At 37.4% G+C, this 24,597-nt stretch overlaps 1 protein-coding gene across 2 annotated transcripts in view; it reads right to left on the bottom strand.

The window, feature by feature from the left end:
- LOC149800687 (uncharacterized) overlaps positions 1 to 24,597 on the bottom strand; it is a 121,397-nt gene that overhangs the window by 79,518 nt on the left and 17,282 nt on the right. For both annotated transcript variants that reach the window (XM_089954721.1, XM_089954722.1), the window contains exon 2: positions 4,544 to 4,833. In XM_089954721.1, the coding sequence (XP_089810847.1) occupies positions 4,544 to 4,628 (85 nt within the window). In that variant the 5' untranslated portion in view covers positions 4,629 to 4,833. The remainder of the gene's footprint in view (positions 1 to 4,543; positions 4,834 to 24,597) is intronic.

The following is a 24,597-nucleotide window of genomic DNA, read 5'->3' as shown; positions in this document are numbered from 1 at the left end:
CGTTAGAGGATTATATCAGATTTGTAAAAATTGCGGTGGAGATCGATACAGAAGTTTGATGATATATTATAAACACAGAAAGAACATAAATCCCAAAATAGAAAAACCACCATCAGAACTTGAATATTACTTGAAACATAGAACAAATTCCGAAGATTCAGATGAAGATGAAACAGATGAAGATTTCCATGATTCAGATGATGATTCCCAATATTGATAGCAGCAGAGAGGGGCGTCTACGGTTCTGTTTGGGACAAACAATAATCGTAGACGTGGTAATTGACCTCTATGAGTGGTCACTATTTTTTTTGGTAAAACACAAGGGTGACCGTTCCCCTAAGTGGTCTGTTCACCCTCTCTGCTGCTAAAGCACTGACTTTTAACTTAAAGAAAACAAATCAAGCAAATAATGTTCTATTGATCCTGTGTCTAAATGAATAGCATCAATCTTAATTAGATAATTAGTAGATGAATATGGTCTTTCTCAACTGGCATACCTATAAGCATTTTAATTACTAATACATGTAATTAACCTTAAAAGTAGATTCTTTTGTATGGTGCAAGACTTCAGATTAGCCTATTGTCACCAATAATGTGTCAGAGCATGCGACAAGTGTTGTTTTAACCATGCATACCCTTGGGACAGTTTCCAGGTCTTTGTCTCACAGATCAGACCTACTGAAGAACATGCTAGCCATAATTAATCTGTTCCTGCATGTGTCTGGAATTTAGTAGCTAAAATATACTTAAAAGTTTCAACTGAGTTTTGGCTTTATGGGGTGTTTTTAAGTGTAAAATTGAAATTTGGGATTGAAAATTGTTCCAGTGTTTAGAATTGCAGGGTTCCTGTTTACTGGGGAAAAAATAATATTAAAGAAGGAAAATTTTGGGACTAAACAAAAATTTGGTCTTAAGGGTTTGGTTTTGAGGAGTTTCACGGTATATGATGCAGAGAGTGTTGCATATCAATACAAACCATTTCTCATGGTCAACGCCATATCCATCTTTCTTTTGTTAACATTTGTTTGTCCAGCCAATAATTTTGCGACAGCTGGAGAGATTTTATGAATTTCTGCCTACCGGTATGTATATATCATGACTAGACTGTGTCCACATACATGCAACCCTGTCACTGGGTTAAGTTCACAGTAAGGCACAGGAAAATGTAAGTTTTTTATAAAAAAAATTTAGTACATTTTCTGGGGCATAACTACTGAAGATATTTTAATGAAACCTGAACCAGTTATATATCACAATTAGAGACACCAAAGCCATGACTTCAGCCTTAGGGTTAAGGTCACAGCCAGAGAATATATATAAATAAGAGATCTGTATCCATGTGCTGGATTAAAATTTGAACCAATGAAAATATTTTCATGCAACTTTATTGTGTGGACTTAATAGTGTCATATCTATTCATAGTCTTACCATTGACTATGCCCAATAGGAAAAGGTCAAAAATCCTTATCTAGGATGTCACTTTTAAACCACTTAAATATCTGGATGAAATTGTATCTAGTTCTACACCTTATCATGCCGCTGGCACTACTGTAGCTCTAAGGTCATAGCACTTGGAAGGAATGGACAAGATGGGCATATAATGTGCCATGTGGTACCCTCGTTACTTAAAGCCTGGAGGTTGCATGATGTACCTCTGTTTTGGTGCCATCTTCAAGATTACAATCCATGTGACACTGATGTAAAGTTTTGGGTGCTTTGAGCATGTGCATCTTAACCACCAGTGGAATTTTCATCAGCTTTCTATGCATGCAGGTATTGAGTTAATAATGGATAAAAGGAAAGAGCATGCAAACATGCTACTTTTCTGAAGATTTCTTTTTCAAGGTAATTATCCTAAGTTCAATATAGCACAACTTTTCATTCCAAAGAACTCCTCATATGAAAATGTTTGTGAAAAAGGCTAAGAATTTGAGAAGCTTGAAAGAAAGTGAGACATAACATGTACAATATCATATATTATTCATTTATAATCTGTCCTGCATGAACTTGTGAAGTGACAGAAACTTTCCAAGAGCTTAATATTTTATTGACAACTATAAAATGTCTGCAAAGAGAAAAGTCATTTATTTTGATAGATGGGGATGGGGGCACACTGGATTTTCTTCCAAACCAGACTTTTTTCTAATACCTCAGAAGATTGTCTTTTATAATCAAAAATTAGTGTGAAAGCATTAACATCCACTCACACCATTCATCTCCTAGATTACAATGTTGATTTGTCACATGACCAAATTATGTTGACAAACTCATTATTTGATAAGTAAAGCCCTATGTACAACAAAGTTTTTCCATCTGTAAACACAATTTTCAACCTTTTTAGACAAAACATGAGCTTAATTTAAACAATGTTGGTCAATTTCTAATCTAAATGAAAAAAACACCAAAGCCAAGTAAAAATTTTGAAATTTATGCAGTAGTACTTAACAATGAGGTTAATCTTAGGACAGGGTGTAGCTTAACGGCCAATGCCATAACATACAATGCCCAACTTTATGGAAAATGCCATAACATAATATGCAGAACATCGGACAGGCAGATAACACAAATCAAAGTAATAAGAATATTGATGGCTTGTAGTAGGGTTCATGTTATATAAATTGTGACAGTTGTGTTCCTTTCCTATGATCACAAGTAAAATATGAATATCCCTAAAACTAAAGTGAAACCTCTCGTTAATAAAAAATCACTAAACCAAGATATTTTTCTGGTCCAGAATTATTCCTTCTTTAATTTCAATAAAAAATTATTTATTAAACTTAAACCCTCAACTGTTAAAACAAACAAATTTTAGTGCCCTGATTTCGTTTTTATCCTGAAATGAACCTCACAAATCAAAACTTACTCATTGCCGGATAGCTACCAGATATCAGTCATGAGGTAGGCCAATGGCAAAAAAAGGCCAAGGGTTACAATCATTCAGCAACCAATATATACATTACAGTTTAACTATGGGAATGTGACTGCATCTCATGTGTGAAATTTTGAAAACCCCAATACATTTTTAAAAAAAATAAAAATTGAGACTTGGTCCCATGATATTTTGAACCTGTCAGGTTCCAATGGTAAATGTTGTATGTCTTTTTCTTTTTTTTTCCTCTCTACCACTTTCATTCTAAACATTTCCACTCAGGAATTTGAGTTATTTCCCTTTATATGGCTTCACTGGCCTTTCAAAAGGAAAGAACTAAAGGCTGATCCTATGATAAAAATGAAGTTTGTAAATATTAATTATTGACTGTAAACAGATCATACCACTATAATCAAATCATGTGCAAATTAAGTCACAATGACATAATTTTGGTATGGTGGTGAAGTACTCAGGATGCTTCCACAGATCCAGTTTCATGGCTATACAACAGCAGTATCCAAGAAAGTGACTTTAAAGTAAAAAGTGTACATGATCACAAGAGTGCAAAAATAGGTTACTGTGTCATGCATTTTGTATGGTAGTTTAGTACTCTTGTCAATGTATGTACCTATTACATTTCATGAAAGCACAAGCACCATTGTCCGAACAAGTGAGCAAAACATCAAAATTTACCTGGTCAGTGTAACATAAAAAGGTCACCATGACTACAAGAGTGCATAAAGAAATCAACTTTAATGGCTGTATGTTATATATGAACAACTGACTTGAACATATAAGGCATACATTTCCTAAAACCAACTATGGGTGACTAAGAAACAGGGAACAGAAAATAACTCATGCTGACTTCTGGTTGCTCATGAGCAAGAAGTATGCAAAGCGTGTTTTGATCCTGGGTTCTGATTGCTCATGAGCAAGAAGTATGCAAAGCGTGTTTTGATCCTGGGTTATGATTGCTCATGAGCAAGAAGTATTCAAAGCGTGTTTTGATCCTGGATTCTGGTTGCCCATGAGCAAGAGTGTATGTGTGTGATTTGGATTTTTAACACAGCTTTAACAATTTTTCAGTCAAATCGATACTATGTCTGCAGTGTGGCAGTTTATAATGATGTCTAGCACTGGGGCATCATGCCGCAGACATGTAGCATGATGTCCCACCCAGTCACATTATCCTGACACCAGGCCGACCAGTCCTAACACTAACCTCTTAATGCTGAGCGCCAAGCGAGGCATCTGTTAGTACCATTTTTATAAGTATTTGGTATGACTCAGCAGGAGATTGAACCCACAACCTCCTGAATCTGAGGCAGACGCTCTAACCAGTAGACCACTGGAGTGGTCTCATGAGCAAGAAGTATACAGAGCTTGTTTTGATCCTGAGTTCTGGTTGCCTATGAGCAAGAAGTATGCAAATCTTGCTTTGATATGGTCATATTTCATCATGATGGACACAACCTCATCAGATTCAGTAGTACATGTAATTGGGTAATAAGTACTCAACTTTAGCATGTAACTTAACCTGTGATCAACTGGGACTCAATTCAGGGAGAGCCCATACTTGTATATTTGAATTAGTTTTGACTGAATAAGCAATTACTAAGAATGCCAATACCTTTAGTTTTAACCCAAACTTACTCAAAACTCTAAGTTACTCACTCTCTAGCAGATTCTGTACATCAGCCTCTTCCATCCCTGTCTGGCGCATCAATTCCTCTTTCTTTTGTTTTCTCTGTTGGTCCATGGCAGTGAACTGGCTCTTGTTGGTTCTGATCAATGATTGGTCATTGGCCAAAAATTAATGCAAGGTCCAGCAAAGATCAAAGTGTCAACATGTTGGCTTCACCAAGCAGCTATCACCTCACTGCATAACCAGGGCAGAGTTGCATAGTGTTAGAGGCAGTCAGGTAATCCAACAATCAAGTCCACAACAATTCCAAACACATCAACTGAAAACAGAAAACCAGTATTATATTACATCTAGAATCATGGGTTTGATGCCTGCTTAGGGCAGCTGTCTTAGCATTTCCTTAGGAAAGGCATATAGCTCCCATTTCTTTGGCAAGATATAGCCTATAAAGTGTTCAAAGTTCTGTTTAAAAAGACAATCACACCAACCAACATGATCAAGGAACATTACCTCCATTACAATCATTCATTTCTTTTATCGTGTTACTCCTAAACCTTCCATCATACACTGTGGAACAAAGCAGTCCTAAAGAATCTCTGTCCCCAGCTATTAGTGTTTTTTTGTGTTTTTTAATGGATTCTTGATTGAAAAGAGATAGTAACCTGGCTAACAAAAGGCTTCAAGTCGGCTGGCTTATTAGATTTTCAACAATGAGCTATAGTGCATTTAAAGGAAGTCTAAAGTTATACTGATACAACTGAATACTTAATTAGAGGAAAAATTACCTGATAATACCATGAAAGACTATTTTTGTGAGTTTCAAATTTTGTGCACTGCATAAAAAAATCCATATTTGTGTGCACCAAATTTCATGAACTGATCATTAAAAAAAGAGTTACTTGTCTCAGAGAGGAGGATGAAGGAAAAATGGTGTCTAAATTCTTATGTTTTTTTATTATGTTTTATTACAATGTAAAATTTAGAACTACACTTGACCAACAGAACAACTGTCTTTAGTTGTCCAGGCTAACAAGGCATATTAAGCTAGGGAGATGTCATCTGATTTCAGATACTATTGGTGCCAAGAGGTCATACAGAAGTTTTGACAAATCTGATCATATTCTGAATACTGCCTTGACTTTCTATCTTCTCACCACGAAAAGTATATCAGCCCCACCTACTTTACGGATTCTGGTGAAATACAAGGTCTGCATTTTACTCTGCAATATTGTATGACTGTACAAACATGCAGAGAGGTACATACAAAATAATAAAAAAGTAACAATGAAAAATATCTGTGACGGATTAAGTAGTTTAATCTATCCATGAAATTAAATCCATGATGAAATATAGTACTGTACTGTTGATTGGGTGTCATGGTAAACAGTGTAACCCAAAATATCACCCTAAGACAATCATCCAGGCCACATTATTTACAGTAAATGTCATTGTCTAGTTAATATAAAAATGCCTTGCTCAGTAGCAACAGACACTGTTTTGATGCACAAATTATTTCATTACCTACATCATGCATGTGCAATATATGACCTGTTTTTATCTGGTCATATTCATCATATAGTGTGGCTTTAAAAATCGCTATCTGGCTGTCCCCTTGGGAAACTGAACACATCTGACCTACAGGTAACTACATGTACATGTAAATGTGCACTAATGCAGCACTTTCCTCAAAGGATAAACAAGGCATCAGAAAACTAATTACAGATATGCATGTACACTGTATATGTATTACTTCTATTTAACCTGTATATACTGTACTTAGATGTATATACTTATTAGACCTACTAACGTGCTTTCAGGTTAATGCCAACACTCATTACAATCAAGCAAGAGAACTAACAAATCATTTAATTAAGAGCTTTACAAGCAATATATATGGTGCAAAAATAAAATGTCTTGTGATGTGAGTAATTGTAACTCCTTTAAATTAATAAGATGAAAAATTCAATACCTTACAAAAAGTATTACAACAGAATTCTAGTTACTTCGAGAATGAAATTGGTGTACTACTGAATCAGCATCATTTGTACAAATTTGTTGGTGCCCTGGTTGGCCAAGTGGTGTAACAAATTCACCTTTACAGATCACTGACATCTCACCTCTGTTTGTGAGGATTCAAGTCATGGCTCAACTAATTGGGTATACGAGAGAATGAATACATTTATCTTACCACGGGTCAGTGTATTTTCCCATGGTTATCCTGGGTTCTTCCTCTGCCAAATTTACTGGCCACCATGTGTAGCCTATTGTGCGCTGAAAAATGTTGTCAATATGTGTACATTTTAAAGAACATCATACAATAAAGCCCTCAATTTAAAAAAAAACAACTGGTGCTTTGATTTTTTGTCAAAGTTGAAAGTAATATTGATGAACCACCCATCATTCACAACAGACATCACACACTAGACATAGGACTATACCATAAGCTAACTTGGCATTGCAACGATGAGACAAAAATTCATGAATTACCAAGATCTTTTTTTACCAACAGCCATGATTCAACTGTTGTTGATCTGAAATTCCATTGCACTAATAGCCAATCTTGTCCCAAGCATCATGCAATCCATTACATACATGTAATGACAGCTATTGTTCTAAGCTTGCCTAACAGGATGTCTGCTGCTCCAATGGTTAGACATGGGAACAATTTGCACCATATGCATAAATTCAATGTTTTAAAATTACATTATTTAGCCAAAAAAATGCAATATGAATTGAAAATATACATCTGATCAAACAATACAATTTTCAAAGGATAAAGTTTGGTTTCACAGAAAATGCTATATCATGGGTAAGCAGCATCACATACCATTGACAACAGTTTTGATCACAAGATCAAAGTGTAAATAGATTACTCAACTACATGCATTCAGGTATGCACCAAGTTTATTTGTTGATGTGTAAAACACATGATCACAGGCACAAATACCATTATTGACACAATTATCCAGACAATAAAAATTAATTACTTTCCACTCTGTCAGAAAACTGGTGCTCTAATTAAAGTTTTAAATTTTCCTGAATATTTTGTCCAGACAAATACTATCTTTATTGTCACAACTGTGTATCCACAACATGCCCAGCAGGTACAGAATGCTGGTCAGAAGTGATCTAGGTAAGTAAAATATTCACATTATATTCCTTCAAACCAATCATGAACAGCTGCATTATATATTTTTTTTAGTATTCTTTAACAAAACTATTGAACTCTGGTTTCATTTCTGGTGTCAATTTTTCTTTTTGTTTCTAAAACTAGGGCAGTCTGTATTCACTCTGTTGGTGACAAGTCTCACCTGAAATAATATATATCTATTCACATTACATGCATTTTAACTCTGAAAATATGAAAGATAGTCAATATTTTCCTTTAAAAACAATTGAGGCAACATTGACAGTAAAACTCCATATATGGCAATGACTGTTCTAAATATGTAATGCATCAAAATCACTTGGACTGGTTCATGAAATGTATCATGGAACTATTATGTGTACTCCAATTACAGGCATGAAGACCAAACCAACCACATCCAAAAATGAGGTCGTTGTGGGGAACAATTTGCTATTGAATAAACCAGAAACAAGAAACTAGCATGCTAGCAATGTTAACTGCTTCTATAACAAATCATGTCAATTCAGTTTAATTTACTGGAAAAGGAACAAGAAAGACAACTGCATACATACATATGTAAACACTTCATATCACATAGAGTATTCCATTTCAGTGAGAATAGGAGATAATCTACATAAATGATTTATCTCCCTCTGTATGCTCTTCTATCATAAAATCGTGTTTGCTAGACCAAGATGATGACTTTATTTTACAGTTATCACAGTGATTAATTAATAAAGCCATCTGCCTCCTGAGCTCAGGACTCATTTTGGACACATGCTTTAGACCAAATGGTCACCCAGGGACCTGGGTAGGGAAAAAGAGAAAATATTCAAATAATGGAAGAAGTGTCCACTACTGTACGATGGTATCCACTTGGGCCTCTTTTTGTGCCATGTCAATGGACCCTAAAAAAAATTGCCCTTGCTTTGGTGTGCTAAGGAACAAAGGTAGATGGAGTAGAAGGCAGTGTGATATTACCAAAACATGACTTTCATCACATCCTCTAAATACAACTGAGTTAGCCAGGCCCATGAGGTAAAGAAACTGCCACTGAACAGCACACAACCTGAATTTATGCATAGCACATGAAACTTGCTACTTCGTCTTGCAAATGTTAAAGAAGGCAAGAAAATAGGCCTGGGGGTTGAATTCTCAAAAGAAGCTTCACCCACAATTTCAAAGGGGTAGCAGGTTAATACAAGTGACAAGAGATAAGAAAGCAGACACCGGTCTCCACAGCTCAAAATTCCTGATCAGGTTGATAATATGAGAATCTGAATTAATGGCCAAGCCTTATGATAATGTTTAGTCTGCTGGAAAGGGCTGCCCTATAGCCCTTGATTGTAGAAACCAAGCATTGTCTCTCTTTCACAAAGGATGAGAATATAATCCACCAATGCATTCATACAGTGATATCTAGGATTAACATGTTTCCTATAGCAACAATCACAAACGATTCTCCATTTGGCATCATTGACTTGAACACAGTTCATCTCCTGGCCTGATCAATGCACCTGGCATCTCTGCATAAAAATGTGTCTTTGCTGGTAGATCGTTTGACATGAGGCAAGCGAGAAGGTTGAGAATCTCTAAGCTGTTGGGTAGAAGAAAGCCCCTGTGCTGCAAGACAAAGTCCCTTTTCTGAGGCATTTATCCTGTACTGCTCTAACAGAAGGTAAAGGGATAACTAAACCATGATCATTGGGGCCACTGTGAAGATATCAAAATAAACTCAGCAGTAGAGATCCTTGCTTCTTTAAGACCTTGTGGGATATTATTCCTGAAGGCATAGGCATATAGATGATCTCACTTCAGACTAAATGTGTCCACTGTGCTGACTCTCTGGTCTGTGATGTGAAATTAAAAATAATGGAAGCTCATTGTTTACCTTGGTTGTAAACAAGTTACCTAGTGTCTCCCTCAAAGTCTGAACATTGAATCTGCTACAGATTACTAAAGAGACCATTCTAGAAGGATTATCTTGACCCTCCTGCAAAGACTGTCCACAGATATATTCTTTTTTGCAAGGAATGTAGCAAAGTCATAAGGAGGTTGCCCAAAAAGGGAGGTTCAAAACCTCCATGCAGAAAGAAGGGACATATATGCCTCCTAGTTGCCTGAGATAAACTACCACCAATGTGTTGTCAAGGAAGACAATCATGCAGAGACTTATTTTGCTGATGCACTCATGATGGGCCAAGAATGATGCCCTCACTTCCAATCTGTTGATATAAAGGGCAGATACTTCATGCAACCATGAACCATGATGAATGAACCCTTCTCGCTCCTTACAAGTGCCCAACCTGGAATCTGAGGCTCTGTAAATAGACAGGAGTGAGGTCTGGGGTGTCCATGGGAACTCTATCCCAAAACTGATCACAACTGTTCACCAGAACGGAAGATCCCAGCATAGTTTTCATTTTGCCAGGAGAAAAAACTGGAGGGCACAAGCGCAATGTGCCTAGCAGAATAATGTCCACCATGGACAACAAGGGCTACTCTTTACTGAGAAGAACATGAACTAATCCTTTATTCATGAGGAAATTTGTTCCCATCAATCTTGAGATTGAACCAGTTCTGATTTCACTAGGCTGGGTAAAAGGCCCAAACTGGTCACTATGGACCAACAGCAAGATGAGGTACTCTAAGTGACTGTTATAGACCAACCAATCACAATACTGGAGGACAGGGTTCCTCAGAGTAGGAATCCCTCATGACCTTAACTGGACATCAACTATTCCCATGACTCTCATAAAAGCTAAGGAGTCTAGGCCAAATGGCAGAGCACAATATTGGAAAACCAGAGGTACATGTACTTCCCATGAGGAGGAGAGGTAGAGATATGAAAGTTCACATCCTGATGGTTGACAGAGACCATCTAGTTGCCAGGCCTTATGATATTCAGCACCAAGGCTGTGGTCTCCATCAGGGATGGGATCCTCCTGCAGAAAATTGTTTTTAAGGTCAATGGAGGAAATGTTTGGGGGGAATCACAGAGTGAAAAACTGGACACTGACCATTGAAATCTCTCTCTACTGCACCATTCTGCAGAAAATAATGCACTTTTTCCTTTAATTACACCAGATTCAATTGATGAACCACATGGGAGTCCTTAATAAAAAAGGAAGCTTCTGAAACTGAAGCCGGTTGTTGTTCTGGGTTTAATACCAGTTTTCAGCAGATAATAAACTATAGTGTGACCCCACTATAACATGATGGTTTAGGTCCATAGAACCTGACTGTGTTATTAACTCAACCAATTTATATCCAACCAAGTCAGCTGAAGATAAGTGTGTGTGTCGGTAATAAAAGCAGGTGCAAAAATATGTGCATTTCATTAAATGAAGACAAAACTAATCTTAAATACACACTGTATATTGACAATTTACATTCTGTAGTACAATCCATTAAGTGCTGTACATGAATGTGAGAATTCCATGAATTCGAGTATAGACCACCAACTCACTGGAACCTGCTGGCAAGCTTTCTCACATGCCCACATTGGCCTAGCCTGAGACTCAAACCCCTGCAGAAAGTGTGTGTGATTTCAATTTTTAAAGTTCCTGTAACAATTTTTCAGTCATATCACTATGATGTCTGCAATGTGGCAGTTTATAATGATGTCTAGCACTGGGGAATCATACCGCAGACATGTAGCATGATGTCCCACCCAGTCGCATTATCCTGACACCAGGCAGACCAGTCCTAACACTAACCTCTTGATGCTGAGCGCCAAGCGAAGCAGCTGTTAGTACCATTTCTGTAAGTCATTGGTATGACTCGGCCGGGGATCAAACCCATGACCTCCCACATCTGAGGCGGATGCTCTAACCACTAGGCCACCAGAGTGGTCCATGCAGAAAGAGGCGAGATGGGAGTGATCGGTAAGGGTGAGTGCTTTAGATTATTCAGCCACTCAGGACCCTGAACTGAAGTTGGTATCCTCCATTTATGATTGAGAGGACCCAAACATTGCTGATTATGCTTGACCAAACCTCTGAAAAGGCAGGTAGTCTGGCTCATATGGGAATCAAAGCAAGAATGACACACTGCTGGAGAAAGAGCTAGTCCCTCTGGCTGCCCTATCCCCCTTCCTTAGGAAAAGAGAGAAAAGCCCAGAATCTTCCTCCCTTGGACTCCAAGCCCTGCATAAACATGACTGCCTAGGAGGAAGTCTGAATTTTGGTTGCTTTTTGGACTAGGGTAACATGGCTTTGAACAGTATAGCTGATGGCACAAGTCTATTTCAACAGACCTGGAGCAGATGCAAAAATCTGGTATTGTTGGTCTCCAAGGTCCTAGGAATGAGACCTCCAAAGAAGATCTCAACCAGAAGGGAAGCCCACAGAAAGTTCTTACAGTTCTCAAAAAAAAACATCACTCCTGCAGAAATGGAGATGCGCTAATGCTAATGGCATGCCCATGAATGTCTTGACCACTGCATGCATCAAGCACTAAAACTGAAGTGCAGCTGTTGACAGTCCTCCTTCAGGTGGCTGAAGATGGCTGATGAAAAATATTAAACAATTATCTGCATGGGAGGCTATGGTGACCAGTGATCTAGCCTTCAACTCAAAAGGCATGCAGTTTCTTGACTGGAAGGCAGGCACAGGTCCCTGAGGAAATACTCACTTGTGATGCTCCAGTAGGTAAAGCGGGAGGTTTAAGGGGCCAGGCAGGAGTGTAAACCTGTATCTAGAATCAGAGACCAGAGGTTTAAACACTGAAGTGGTGGTGAGGGTGGGGAATAGACCACCCCCTATGCTTCCTAACGAACTCCTGGCCCTTATAAAACCTTTGAAAAGTTGCCTGACAATGGCTTAAGTCGGGGAGCAAGAGGAAATCTTTGTCCGAGGACACCCCAGACAGTCTCTCCAAACCAGACAGAAATTTTATGTTCCCCAGCCCAAGGCTTGGAAAACAAGTCTCATGGTAGAAAACAGTAAACTTTCTTTACTGTCATGTTGAAAGACTGAATATCTTCTTCTACTACTTCATATATGCCATATTCTCTGGCAGTGTTGGGTTGTTTTACACGACTCAAAACGTGTTTCGAGATAACGGGGGGAGGAGGGCAGTGCATGTAATACCCAAAAAATGTCATAAAAATGAGAATAAACTATATTTTCATATCATGCTACAGCAAATGACTGGAAATTCAAATATGAATAAAACACAAGAACCATCTGTTTTCTCTGAAGCATTTAATATACTTACAAACAAAACATGGTACACTTAGAATTGTCAGATAATATCACCACAGATATGTGCATATAATCATTGCCCCAGAGACACCCCCCCATTAATGGTTTTTTAAATCATTGAACAGTACAATTTAGACATAATTACATGCAGTCTTTTCTACTTTCAGTATTTCATTAGATGTTGTAAAAATAATATAGTGTCATTTGTGCTCATCTTTGTACTTATTAGGGATTGGATGGTGCTGATGTTCAAATTTCCCCTAAGATCTTGCTGAATATCTCCTAGCATGGAGAATGCTCTTTTCAGCATCCAGACTGCTTTCAGCATCCAAACATGCAACGGCCACTTGAGTCAGATTATCAAATCATGGTTTTCCTGAGGGAAGATGGCAACTCGCTGTTTCTGCATGTTGCTTCATTGTCAAATTGTGCTTGTGCCTGAAGTGGTCTAAGAATGTAGTCTTCTCCAGCCAAGAAGCTTGCTTGTTATCAAGTACTCCAAACCTAACAGCCAAGTCTACAACTGAAAGATGTCAATAAGAACCTAATGATCTTTTCAAAGAAAAGCAACTTAATTGATGCCATAACAATGTAATTATATAAAATATACAATTTCTATGATGTAACAAAACCACATTTAAACATTATTTAACTCATTAACCCATGGAGGTTTTTGTCGTTTCTACCTGAAATGCAGGTAGGAAACATAATTTGGGGGCTACTTCTGAATACATCATAATACATCAACTTCCAAAGAGATTTCTTGTTAACCTAATGATTAGTTGTGTTAGAGACGTCATTTTTTTTGTGGCTACTTTGCTCGTGCATGAGCAGATTGACTGATTTTATTTTTAACGGCGCATCAGCACTGTTAGGCTATTTAGCGCCAAACAAAATGTTATATGTATAATCTTTTAAAAATTATAAAAAGTCTCATATCGACCAGCGATATACAAAACACCTAGTTGAAATTAAAACGGTAAGATGGTAACGGTGCAACATGCATGAGCAGAAGGGTAAAAGTTGTTTTTTCTTGGGGTGGGTGGGTTTGCTTAACGGACCCATCATTTTCGTCTTGAGACCACTCTTTATTCCAAATGCCCATCTCATCCTACTTTTTGCAAAGGTTCACCTGTCTGTGTGCAGTTCAGACCAGTCTTCCTTAGATCTGAGGCCAAAAAGTATAAATTGTAAACACAAAATCAGATTCCAAAAACAAGAAAATTTTGGGTGGAAAAAATCGAGTCCAAAATATTAGGTTTTTCCCTCTGTATTTTGTAGTGCAACTAAAATGTCCAGATTATTTAGTGTCATTGTAGAGCTACATCTGTCTACCTTTCTATAATACCACCCACTTAAAGACTTATAATTTGTGTGCATTTTTTAATGTATATATTCAACATATTACGTTTTAATTTGTTTCTTTTAACATTCTGGGTAGGGGGAACGGAGGCAAGTAACAAAAATGCCTGTCTAGTAAGGGTGTTCATGTAATCTCTTTATCAATAAAAATTAACTGTGTAAACATGAACGTGTGCCTTTCATTGCCTTTAAATTAATCCTTTTCATGGCTATAATCACAGCGAAAAGCCTAAGTAATTACAAGTCGGTAGTTTAACAAGATTAAGATAATGAATAATAATCAAAAGAAATAACCTGAATGTTGCATTCAGCGTGTCAAATATATTTTGACTCATCCCGACATACAGAAGTCCCAAAAACTTTGTACCAACTTTCTTCACAGCATAGCCATACACCCTGATCAAAATAGCAATGGTCTTGTCACCTCCCTGGTCATTAGATTCATCAATCAGGACCGAATGTTTTATTATTTTGGTATAACTCCATTTTTTGTTTGTCCAACACTGGTGCAATTAATTAGTTATGATATTGGATTTCCCCAATCACAACTATGTTTCGACATTTTGCCTTCAAGAATGAACAAAACTTGTGCACTATTCCCACCACCAAAATAATCATTTTGCATTTTATAATATGGAGTTAAAATTTACCATCAAAGAAATGTTGCTACTGATCATAAACTTGAATAAAGCTGGCTAAAACATTCTCATTTGATTCACTGATGTATAATAACATCTTTTTTTAATGTGTTTCAAATGAATTTAGGTTGTTCTACTTCATGTCATTTACCTATACAGCAAACTGGCTAAATGGACTCTCCCACAGCAGAATTTGACACAACACATCACCCAAGCTATTGATAGCCAATTAAGTAATCTGTGAGGTAGTTGTTAATTACTGACCGCTTGACCTATTAATTACCTCTATATCCTATCAGCTGCATGCCATGAGGACAGGTTTTGCTGAGCTTTGAGCAGGACTATTTGCTGCTCATACATCACTTACTGCACATACAGACACATATTATACTGATCAAGAAATATACGGTTCTTTTTGGGTTGTTAACTTTTGGGATAAATCCTGTTTTTCAGAAAAAAGTCCAAAATCATGTATTTCATGTGACATGGTGTGCAATGGCATATAGGTATGCCATTGCCTGGGATAATAGCTGGGAGGTTGACAAGGGTGGGGGCACCACCATAACCTTTTATGATGAACTTGCATGAGTTTACAAAGACTGGCAGAATGTCATTCTCCTGCTCTCGCTCTGGTGAGGCAACACTTTTTGGCCAGTCTCATTGTTTAGGTAACAACATCTGGTAACAGAAATTCCTCACTTGGAGCATTGGTACTGTCCCTGCTGGCAGACATAGCAAGAGTCACTTAGAAAAAGAGGGCCTGCCATGCCACCCTATTTTAATCTCCACTTGTCAAGATGGTGACATCAGTCCATGCAATGCAATATTGACCTATCTAGTTTGAAACCAATGGCCTGAGTGTGTGTGATTTGGAATTTTAACACAGCTTTAACAATGGTTCAGTCATATCACTATGATGTCTGCAGTGTGGCAGTTTATAGTGATGGCTAGCACTGGGGCATCATGCCGCAGACACATTATCCTGACACCAGGCTGACCAGTGCTAACACTAACTTCTTACTGCTGAGCGCCTAGCAAGGCAGCTGTTTGTACCATTTCTATAAGTCTTTTGTATGACTCAGCTGGGGTTTCAACCCGCGACTTTCCACATCTGAGGTGGATGCTCTAACCACTAGGCCACCTGAGCAGTCAATTTTTTGGAGCAAGAATAAAGAATCTGTTTTGTTTTATTATGTCCCTCCAGATCACATTATCCTGACACCCGAAAGGCCAACCAGTCCTAACAATAACTTCTTAATGCTGAGCGCCAAGTGAGGCAGCTTCAAGTACCATTTTAAAAAGTCTTTAGTATGATTCAACTGGGGTTCAAACACATGACCTCCCATATCTGAGCGGATGCTGTAACCACTTAGGCCACCAGAGCAGTTAAACCAATGGCCTGATGTCCATGACTGCATAAAAGAGAAAGACTTCCCTGCATGGGATGACCCCATATCCTGTAGGGATCAAGTGGGATGCTAGGAAAAAGTTGGAAGGATGCCCATACCCTTCCCTAGTCTGAATGCTGACTCCTGGGATGCTGCCAGGATTTTATCTAAAGGTGGAGTTTCCCCCTTGTCACAAAAATAAAGGGGCGGTAGAAAAAAAAGGAAAGGGTTGATGAAAGAGTTGTATTTTAGTATTCACTCTAATATCCATCTCTCTTTCTTCCTGCTCAATTCTATTGAAATCTACTTTAGATGTAATTTTAGTTGTATAAGCATGAATCTATTTATTACTTCTGAGCTTAATATGTGGCTTATCTGTGTACGAACTGTTCTGTGCTGAGTTCCCCCTCTTCACTGTCTGTGTATGAACTGTTCTGTGCTGAGTTCCCCCTCTTCACTGTCTGTGTATGAACTGTTCTGTGCTGAGTTCCCCCTCTTCACTGTCTGTGTACGAACTGTTCTGTGCTGGGTTCCCCCTCTTCACTGTCTGTGTATGAACTGTTCTGTGCTGAGTTCCCCCTCTTCACTGTCTGTGTACGAACTGTTCTGTGCTGAGTTCCCCCTCTTCACTGTCTGTGTATGAACTGTTCTGTGCTGAGTTCCCCCTCTTCACTGTCTGTGTACGAACTGTTCTGTGCTGAGTTCCCCCTCTTCACTGTCTGTGTATGAATTGTTCTGTGCTGAGTTCCCCCTCTTCACTGTCTGTGTATGAACTGTTCTGTGTTGAGTTCCCCCTCTTCACTGTCTGCTATATGAAGGGGCATATACATAGTTAACTTACCCTGCTTGAACAAGTTGCAAATTGTTCTTTATGGTTATGTACAATATTCCAGCGCTCATAGGTATTGTCTTTTCGATATGTTTGCTCCAAAAATAAGATTTTACATAGCTCAACCCAAGTATCACTTTCTTATATTTATCAGTTTTGCTGACTATTATGCCAGATTTCTTAACTGTTCCATAATGCTAAATTATTGGTTTATGCCCATCAATGCCATGGTGTGTTTTTATAAGACAGAGACATTTTGATCAAATAAATACCTTCACTACTTAAGTTCATATTTATTCAATTTATCTTCAACTTTAGTATAGTGATATAGTCTTGTACAAGATCAAGCACAGCTAAATTGTTGAAGGAAAGAAATGAAAATTGCTCTCAACTTTTAAATTGTCTGTACTTTAATTAGCTTGGTATTCTGGCCTTTAAAAATTTAATTTCAGAATCCTCTCCCTGCTATCTTCATTAAAACTTTCCTTGCTCCAATAATCTGCTATAATTCATAACTTTGCCTTTTACTGTCATTGTATCAATCATCAACCAATATTTGCCAAACAAAATCATTATCTGCAGATAAACATTAAGCATCACCAAGGGCCCAAGGTGGCCAAGTGGTCTAAAGTGCTTGCCTTTACCAATATCACCTCTATCCTCATGGGTTTGAGTCTCAAGCTCAACCAATGTTGGTATATGAGAAAGCTTGCCAGTAGCTTCCCATGAGTCAGTGGTTCTTACTGCAATTTTCATGTACTGAAAAATGGCATTAAAGCCCAAATAAAGAATTGCCATTTTGGTGTTCCAGGCAGCCCATATTTTAACACAAATTCATAAAACTTCATCGATGCATGGTTCAAATAATGATGGAATGCTTGTTCCAGGGCCTAATGTGCCAATCAAAATTTAGTTTGACAACCATTCATATCAAGCTGAAGAACTGAGATATGTAAACAGTTGCATACCTGAAAAGAGATGTCGTGACAAATGCTATGATACCTCTACTTGCGGTGTGCAGATGCTGACCAGTAACTGTTGCACAGTGTCCAGCTATCTGCTGTTGACTAGTGACATGTCAGGTGACTTTTGACTCATAAGAAGACCCTTTCTTAGATCTCATTACACTTGGATCATAACCCTCCCCTTACAGATTGACTCAATCCTGTCACCACTAATGGGTTTTCGGGGTATTAGAGCGTGCTCCTCCCTTATTGAGAGGGCAACTCACTCTCTGCCTATTTACTTCCTCCCTTGGGAAGGGCCCATGGGTTTATGCATCTCTAAAGAGACCGATACAATATGTTCCAAGATATCAGGGAATAGGCAATGGAAATCTGATTTCCTTCTTTGGGACATCTTCACTAGCCAAGGTTCCTATAACCCTATCTACATCTTGGCGGATCGAACAACTATACTGGTGCTTTGTCCTAGTGACGTCTACTGGATTTCATGTGTTGCCTCCCTTAGTGTATAATGCCAACTAACCAACAGTGTGGTGCATAGTACACTGGCTGACAACGGTAGTGGCAACATCGAAAGTATGACTATGTGCAAGAGCGAAGCTATTACAGGTGTATTTGAGTGAAAAGTATTTGTGCAAACATGGACCAGTGCTGGAAAATTGATTATTTATCAGTCCATTCAAGCTGTGTGCTCCACTCCTCTCAATCACGTAGGAAGTGTTCAAAATTAACAAATTAATTTTGATTGTATGCAGTGGCCTGCCACCACATCCAATGAAATTTACAAATCCAAAGCACAGAAATATCTGCTTGATATGCCAAGGTGTAAATAGGGTCATCAGAACCTTGGGTAAAGATGTCTTTGGGAGGGTCAAAACAGTCCTTATGCATCTCCAAAGAGACTGATCCAATCCTACTCTGAGAAAATGATGGAAAATTTATTTCCTCCCATGGGAGGATCCCCATGATCGATTCAATCCTCCTCCAAGGGACTGCAAATTAGGCTTCTTATTCCTCCCTTTGTACAGTATGTTCACCTGTTTTTAGCAAGGTCCAAGGTATAACCTAACCAGAGACAACAGAAAGGACAACCATTGTCCTTTTATGACTAGTACATGCCAGGAAGGTGGAGTGGGTATCCCAGGGGGCTTTCTTGTGCTCATATTTACCCACTACTTGTTTCTTATAAATTGCTGAACAAGAACAAATCAGAAAACAAGAATAATTTTATATAGTGAATATAGCAGAGTTCCTGCAGACTGAACAAAAACAAATTCCATGACTTTTCCAAAACTTTTCCAGGGCCATTAAACAAAACTCAAGCACCGTTTATCGATCATAACTGTGCCATGTTCAAAAGTTATATCAGTTTGGGGAAAAAGTCAGTTGTAGGGTGGGGGGCATAAAAGGCAAGGTTATGAATACCAACTGAAAAATGTCCAAAACTCTCAAGAGAGCTAATGATCAAGGCAAATACTTGGACTGAGTGTAAATACACTCTCTAAAAATGATGCATGCATTAAAAATTCCCAATTCATACTGTATAATACGAGGCGATAAACTCTGCATCCAATAAACATGGAGATTTTGAGAAACAGAACAAAATGACTACTGGGCATGTGCCAAGTCACAAGGTCAACTACAAGGATCTTCTAGAAGTCAACCTATGGGAGAATAAATTCTCATTATGTGAACAAGGGTAAGCTATCTTACAATAACAACTGATTAACATATTACTGATATGAAAACATTCCTTAGTTTACAATTCCATCCAAAGTTTTTTATTCTTTGTCAGCTTTAAAATAATTTATTTGGTGTTAAGAAAATGTGGCACTTTTTAAAATTATTAATTCTGAAAATAATTGTGTCCAGAAAATTGGAAGACCTGGTTATTTATGTTAATTATGGTAGATAGTGACACAAGCTCATTTCCATCTCACCATGGTTTGTAGATATAAGTGAATAAAATATAAATATACTATGAAATTTTTTAACATGTATCAATACCTACAGAACAGATTCCTCCGTCTGATATTTGACTACCATTACACTGTGATCGAATAACAGTTCCAACGAAATGTCTCCACAGTTTCTCTGTGTATTTTCTTCCTCTAATTTCTTTACCTATACACCAGCAAGCACATATACAGGAATAATGATTCTGTTTTAACAAACTTCCCCCAATTTTCCGACTCTAGAAATTCTAAGTATTCCTTATGTTTAAATTCCTAGTGCTGTCCTGGTTAGGTCTTTGTACATCTAACTTCCCTAAACCAGATTTAATTTCCTAACTGCCTGCAGTTTGTAGATCAAAGATCATATTATCAGAGGTAAATGTTTTATCTCTGACACACTGCAGAAGATAAACAAGGTAGCCTGGCTTCAATTGTTCAAAAATCATCTGTTCTCATGATTCATTCTATCTGGTAAACATAAATTACCAAAAATAATCTATTTATAGAATCCTCAGTTTACTCCATAACCAATGGCAATGGGAAGTGACATGTGCTACTATTGCTGCTTAAGCAATTGTTTCAAACAAAATTATGGGTAAAAAAAAAATCTGTGTTAAGATTTAAAAAACGCCAATTTACAGCTGATTCAATTAATCGTGGCTTAAGTAAATTCCTTGCTCAGTAATAGGATCCACACAATAAAAAGTTTGTCTTGAAAATCAAAAAATAAAGATTTCTGTACGAAATTATTCTTAATCTTCCATATCTAAAAAACCTACATTCTTTGTTATTATAAATTTCTACTGCATCAATCATGAATATCTAAGTTTAAACGTATTACCTTCACAAAACAAGCTGCAGTTATCACCAGTTCATAATATGTATGTGGAGAGATATTACTATAAGGAAAACTCACTAATGTTGCAATGATTTATGAAATAATATACTGAAGAAACTGAAGCAACCAAAATGAATATTACTTCACCCACTGTCCATATGCTCATCAATAGAAAAAAAAACCCTGCAAAATAACACAAATTATGACACTTACTTAAAAGATAAAAGACAACATTGTGCATTTAAATGCAGCAGGATAAACGGTAGATTTTCTAACATGGTTATTTATATAAGCCAGCGACACAGAGAAAATAGAGAACATAAGATCCATAATTTAGGTAAAAATTATTAACAATAACTCTTTGAAAATAAAGTGCAGTTCTTTGAAACTGTACATGAAGGTGGGGATGGTCCCATTTAAATTTAACCTCATTTCCTGACCTAATATTTGGCAATGTTGTACTTTATATTTGCTGATTTGCTGCTCTATATTAAATTCTATAAAACAATATTTGTATAAAGTTTTCTGTAACCTAATAAAGGGCATGGCTCTCTCTCTCTCTCTCTCTCTCTCAATATGCAAGATATGCTGAATACATCTGGTGCAGCAGTCTAGCAAACAAATCTCTCCCCCCCCCCCCCCGTCACAAATATACATGGGGGGAGGCCTCCCAATAAAATTTCACATATCTGATAATAATTTGGGCTACCAATGATCCAGGCCCAAGCCCACAGCAGGGGTTACTTTGGTGACTGCTACTCATCTGATTGACAATTTAGGCAAAACATCCCTAGGATTGGGTGATTTTGTTGCCTACTGCTACATACATGTACATGTCCATGATGAAGGAAAATCAATCAATGCAATTATAGTCTGACTATACATCCCATTTGTTTGTACCCCCTACCAATTTCAATAATGCAAACATTTAATATGATAAAAAGTGCAAGGAACTTAGTCAATTCATTCACTGATTTACAATTTCTAACCTGACTGAGTAGAGTGTCCCTAACACCGTGATTGCTTGCACGTTTCACACTTAACGGAAGTTTTCAATATAATTGAGTAATAGACGGACATGGCTGAGATCCATTTCCAGTTCCTGGACAAGTCTATTTCAAGCAAAGGGATGTGTGCGCAATTACAGATGTACATTCATATGTTGTCTGCTTCCGATATGGACAATGTCGAATCAAGCAATGGAAAAGAATGACAACAAATTTGCCTTTCATGTGGATTTAACAAGCAGTTTAATTTCTATGTTCATGTGTGCAAAGGGATATAATGCCAAACTCTCAACGTAATGGTAATTTAAGGAATTATCTGGCAGTTACCGAATAGGCTGAATTACGTCGTTATGTTGTCTGATGGAAATAAACTAGCCCATAGTGTACACAATATGGCGCTGTGTTAGCTGTTGTTGTTGTTGTTGTTGTAGGGTTTAACGCCATTTTCAGCACACAATGGGCAATACATGGCGGCCAGTATTATTGGTGGAGGAAGAACCTAGCAAATCCCCGGAAAGAACCACCGACCCTCGAGAAGCTACTGGCAAGCTTTCTCACATACCCACATAGGCCGAATCCAAGACTCGAACCTACGCAGACAGAGGTGAGATGGCAGTGATCCGTAACGGACAGCACTTTAGACCACTCGGCCACTTGGGGCCCCCGCTGTGTTAGTATGGAAAGTCAGTTAAGCATGAAAGGTTCAGGGGATGTCAGTATTAGTGCCATTCTGGTCACAGGGTAGAAATTATAAATCAATGATTCAATTGACTTAGTTCTGTGCACATTTTATCAAATTAAACGTTTTTGTTATATAAATCAGTAGGGGGGTACAAACAAACGGGGATGTATAGTCAGACTATAGACATACTGTGTGGACATGTGCATGGAAGACGGAAGACTCTGTATCATAGACAATGACTAAGAATGACTTAAAAACTTGAAACCGTGTTTCTCTAAAATAAAATGTTACTGATGAAAGGTTCTGTTAGCAAACACATTATTCAAACAAAACTTCTGTACATGTAGTTTAAGTACGATTTTATCATCATTATCAGTAAATCAACCTAATGTTTAATGACATGTAATGTTCTCTACAATCAGTTCTTGTCAGCTTCATCTTTTTCCAAGGAATGCCATATCCAATGTGACAATCATAATACTTTCAGAAAGAATTTACAGAAACAGCCTTGAAGGTCCTCTTAAAGGGGACCAACATGCAAAACTGAAATTCGAGCAAACTTCATACATAATTTACTATATGTATAAGGTTCATTTTCTGAAAATGTTTACCTTTTATTCTTACTCGTTACGAAGAAATTTAAGAAAAACCGATCATCTCTCCCGATCCGTCTTGAATAGAAGAACACGCTTCCCTCCCCCCTGTAAAAATAGCGGGTGTGACGTCATTTGAGACACTGTGTACACACTGGCATTGTTGATCATGAATTATGGAGAACTTGCCCTGGTTGTTAAGGCTTTTTTTATTGTTGTTTTTCTTCAACTAAATAACTTATTAAATGTATAAAATTTGCAACTTTTCAACTTTTCCATTTTATCAACTCTGCTTCTGTACTTAACAAAAAAGAAGCGGCATCTATCCCTTTTGCTCTGCTCTTCAAATCATTATATGCATTTTAAATGGAAAAATAGAGCGGAAGTAAGCATGATGTGACATCTGCAGTTTTATACATGAAAGGGCCCCAACCTAATAACTAAAGTCATCCTGAGACGACTTTATGGCATGGATCTCTATAACCCAAAATCGACTGAATTCTTGCCGTCATTAATCCAAAGGGTCATAGTATCATCTCCCTAACTGAACAATTTAATCTGATTTTTCATTGAGATTTGCTAACCATTGACGAATGATACTTGAACTCTATAAAAACCATCGCTGACGCCTACTCAGGAAATCCGGTCGCTACTGAGTTCAACATCATGGCTAATGCACAGAATTCGGACGGTTTCTGAAAGCTATCACGTACTACACCCATCATTTAGCTTATTTCTTCTTTTTTTGTCAGTGTTCGTAATTTTATTATTTCTCAATGAAACTATTTAAAGTTGAATGAGAAGTTTAAAAAACATTTCACTACTAAATTGCCGATGCACAATAATCATGATTACGTTATTTTATTATATATAACAATACCATGATCACGCGTACTAACGAGATTTTGTTACTTTAAATGCATATTTGAAGTGCTCAACGTACTTGGGACATAATGAGAAGATCATCTTTAAAAACAAATTTAAATGTCACATTTAATCCGAATCAGCTCTGAAGTTTGGAGAATCAGCCAGATATATGGGCCGAATCAGTCAGAGATTTGTATCAAATCAGCCTGGTCCGAGCTTGAGAGTAATTACCACATTAATGAATAATGTTACTATAATAGATTTATCAATCAAGAAAGTTAACAGTAACATTTGTTTAAAAAATTGTTTAAAATATTGTATCGTGGTGTTCTGGTGTGTGTAGTTATAAGAAATCTAACGAGTTTATATGAACACACAGACTTTCAATTATAAGTGATTTATTTTTCTATGATCGACATTACACAAAAAAAGATGAATGCAGAATGGGAAGGAGGGGTTTATTATATAACGAGTGGAAAACAGTCTTAAACGTAAGTGTGGAAGAAAAAATGCACATTCATCCGATGCAGTTACATACAAAATCAAACGTGCATAATAAATTGATGTTGGAAACATTGAATGAAAAAGCGTAAACATTTCTTTAATGTTATTTCATTTGGTAGAT

Source organism: Sinohyriopsis cumingii, chromosome 4, assembly GCF_028554795.1.
Source record: "Sinohyriopsis cumingii isolate HCF-2022 chromosome 4, ASM2855479v2, whole genome shotgun sequence".
NCBI lineage: Eukaryota > Metazoa > Mollusca > Bivalvia > Unionida > Unionidae > Sinohyriopsis > Sinohyriopsis cumingii.
Note: the sequence above shows the minus strand (reverse complement) of the source record. Positions and strands in the feature narration are given on the sequence as shown.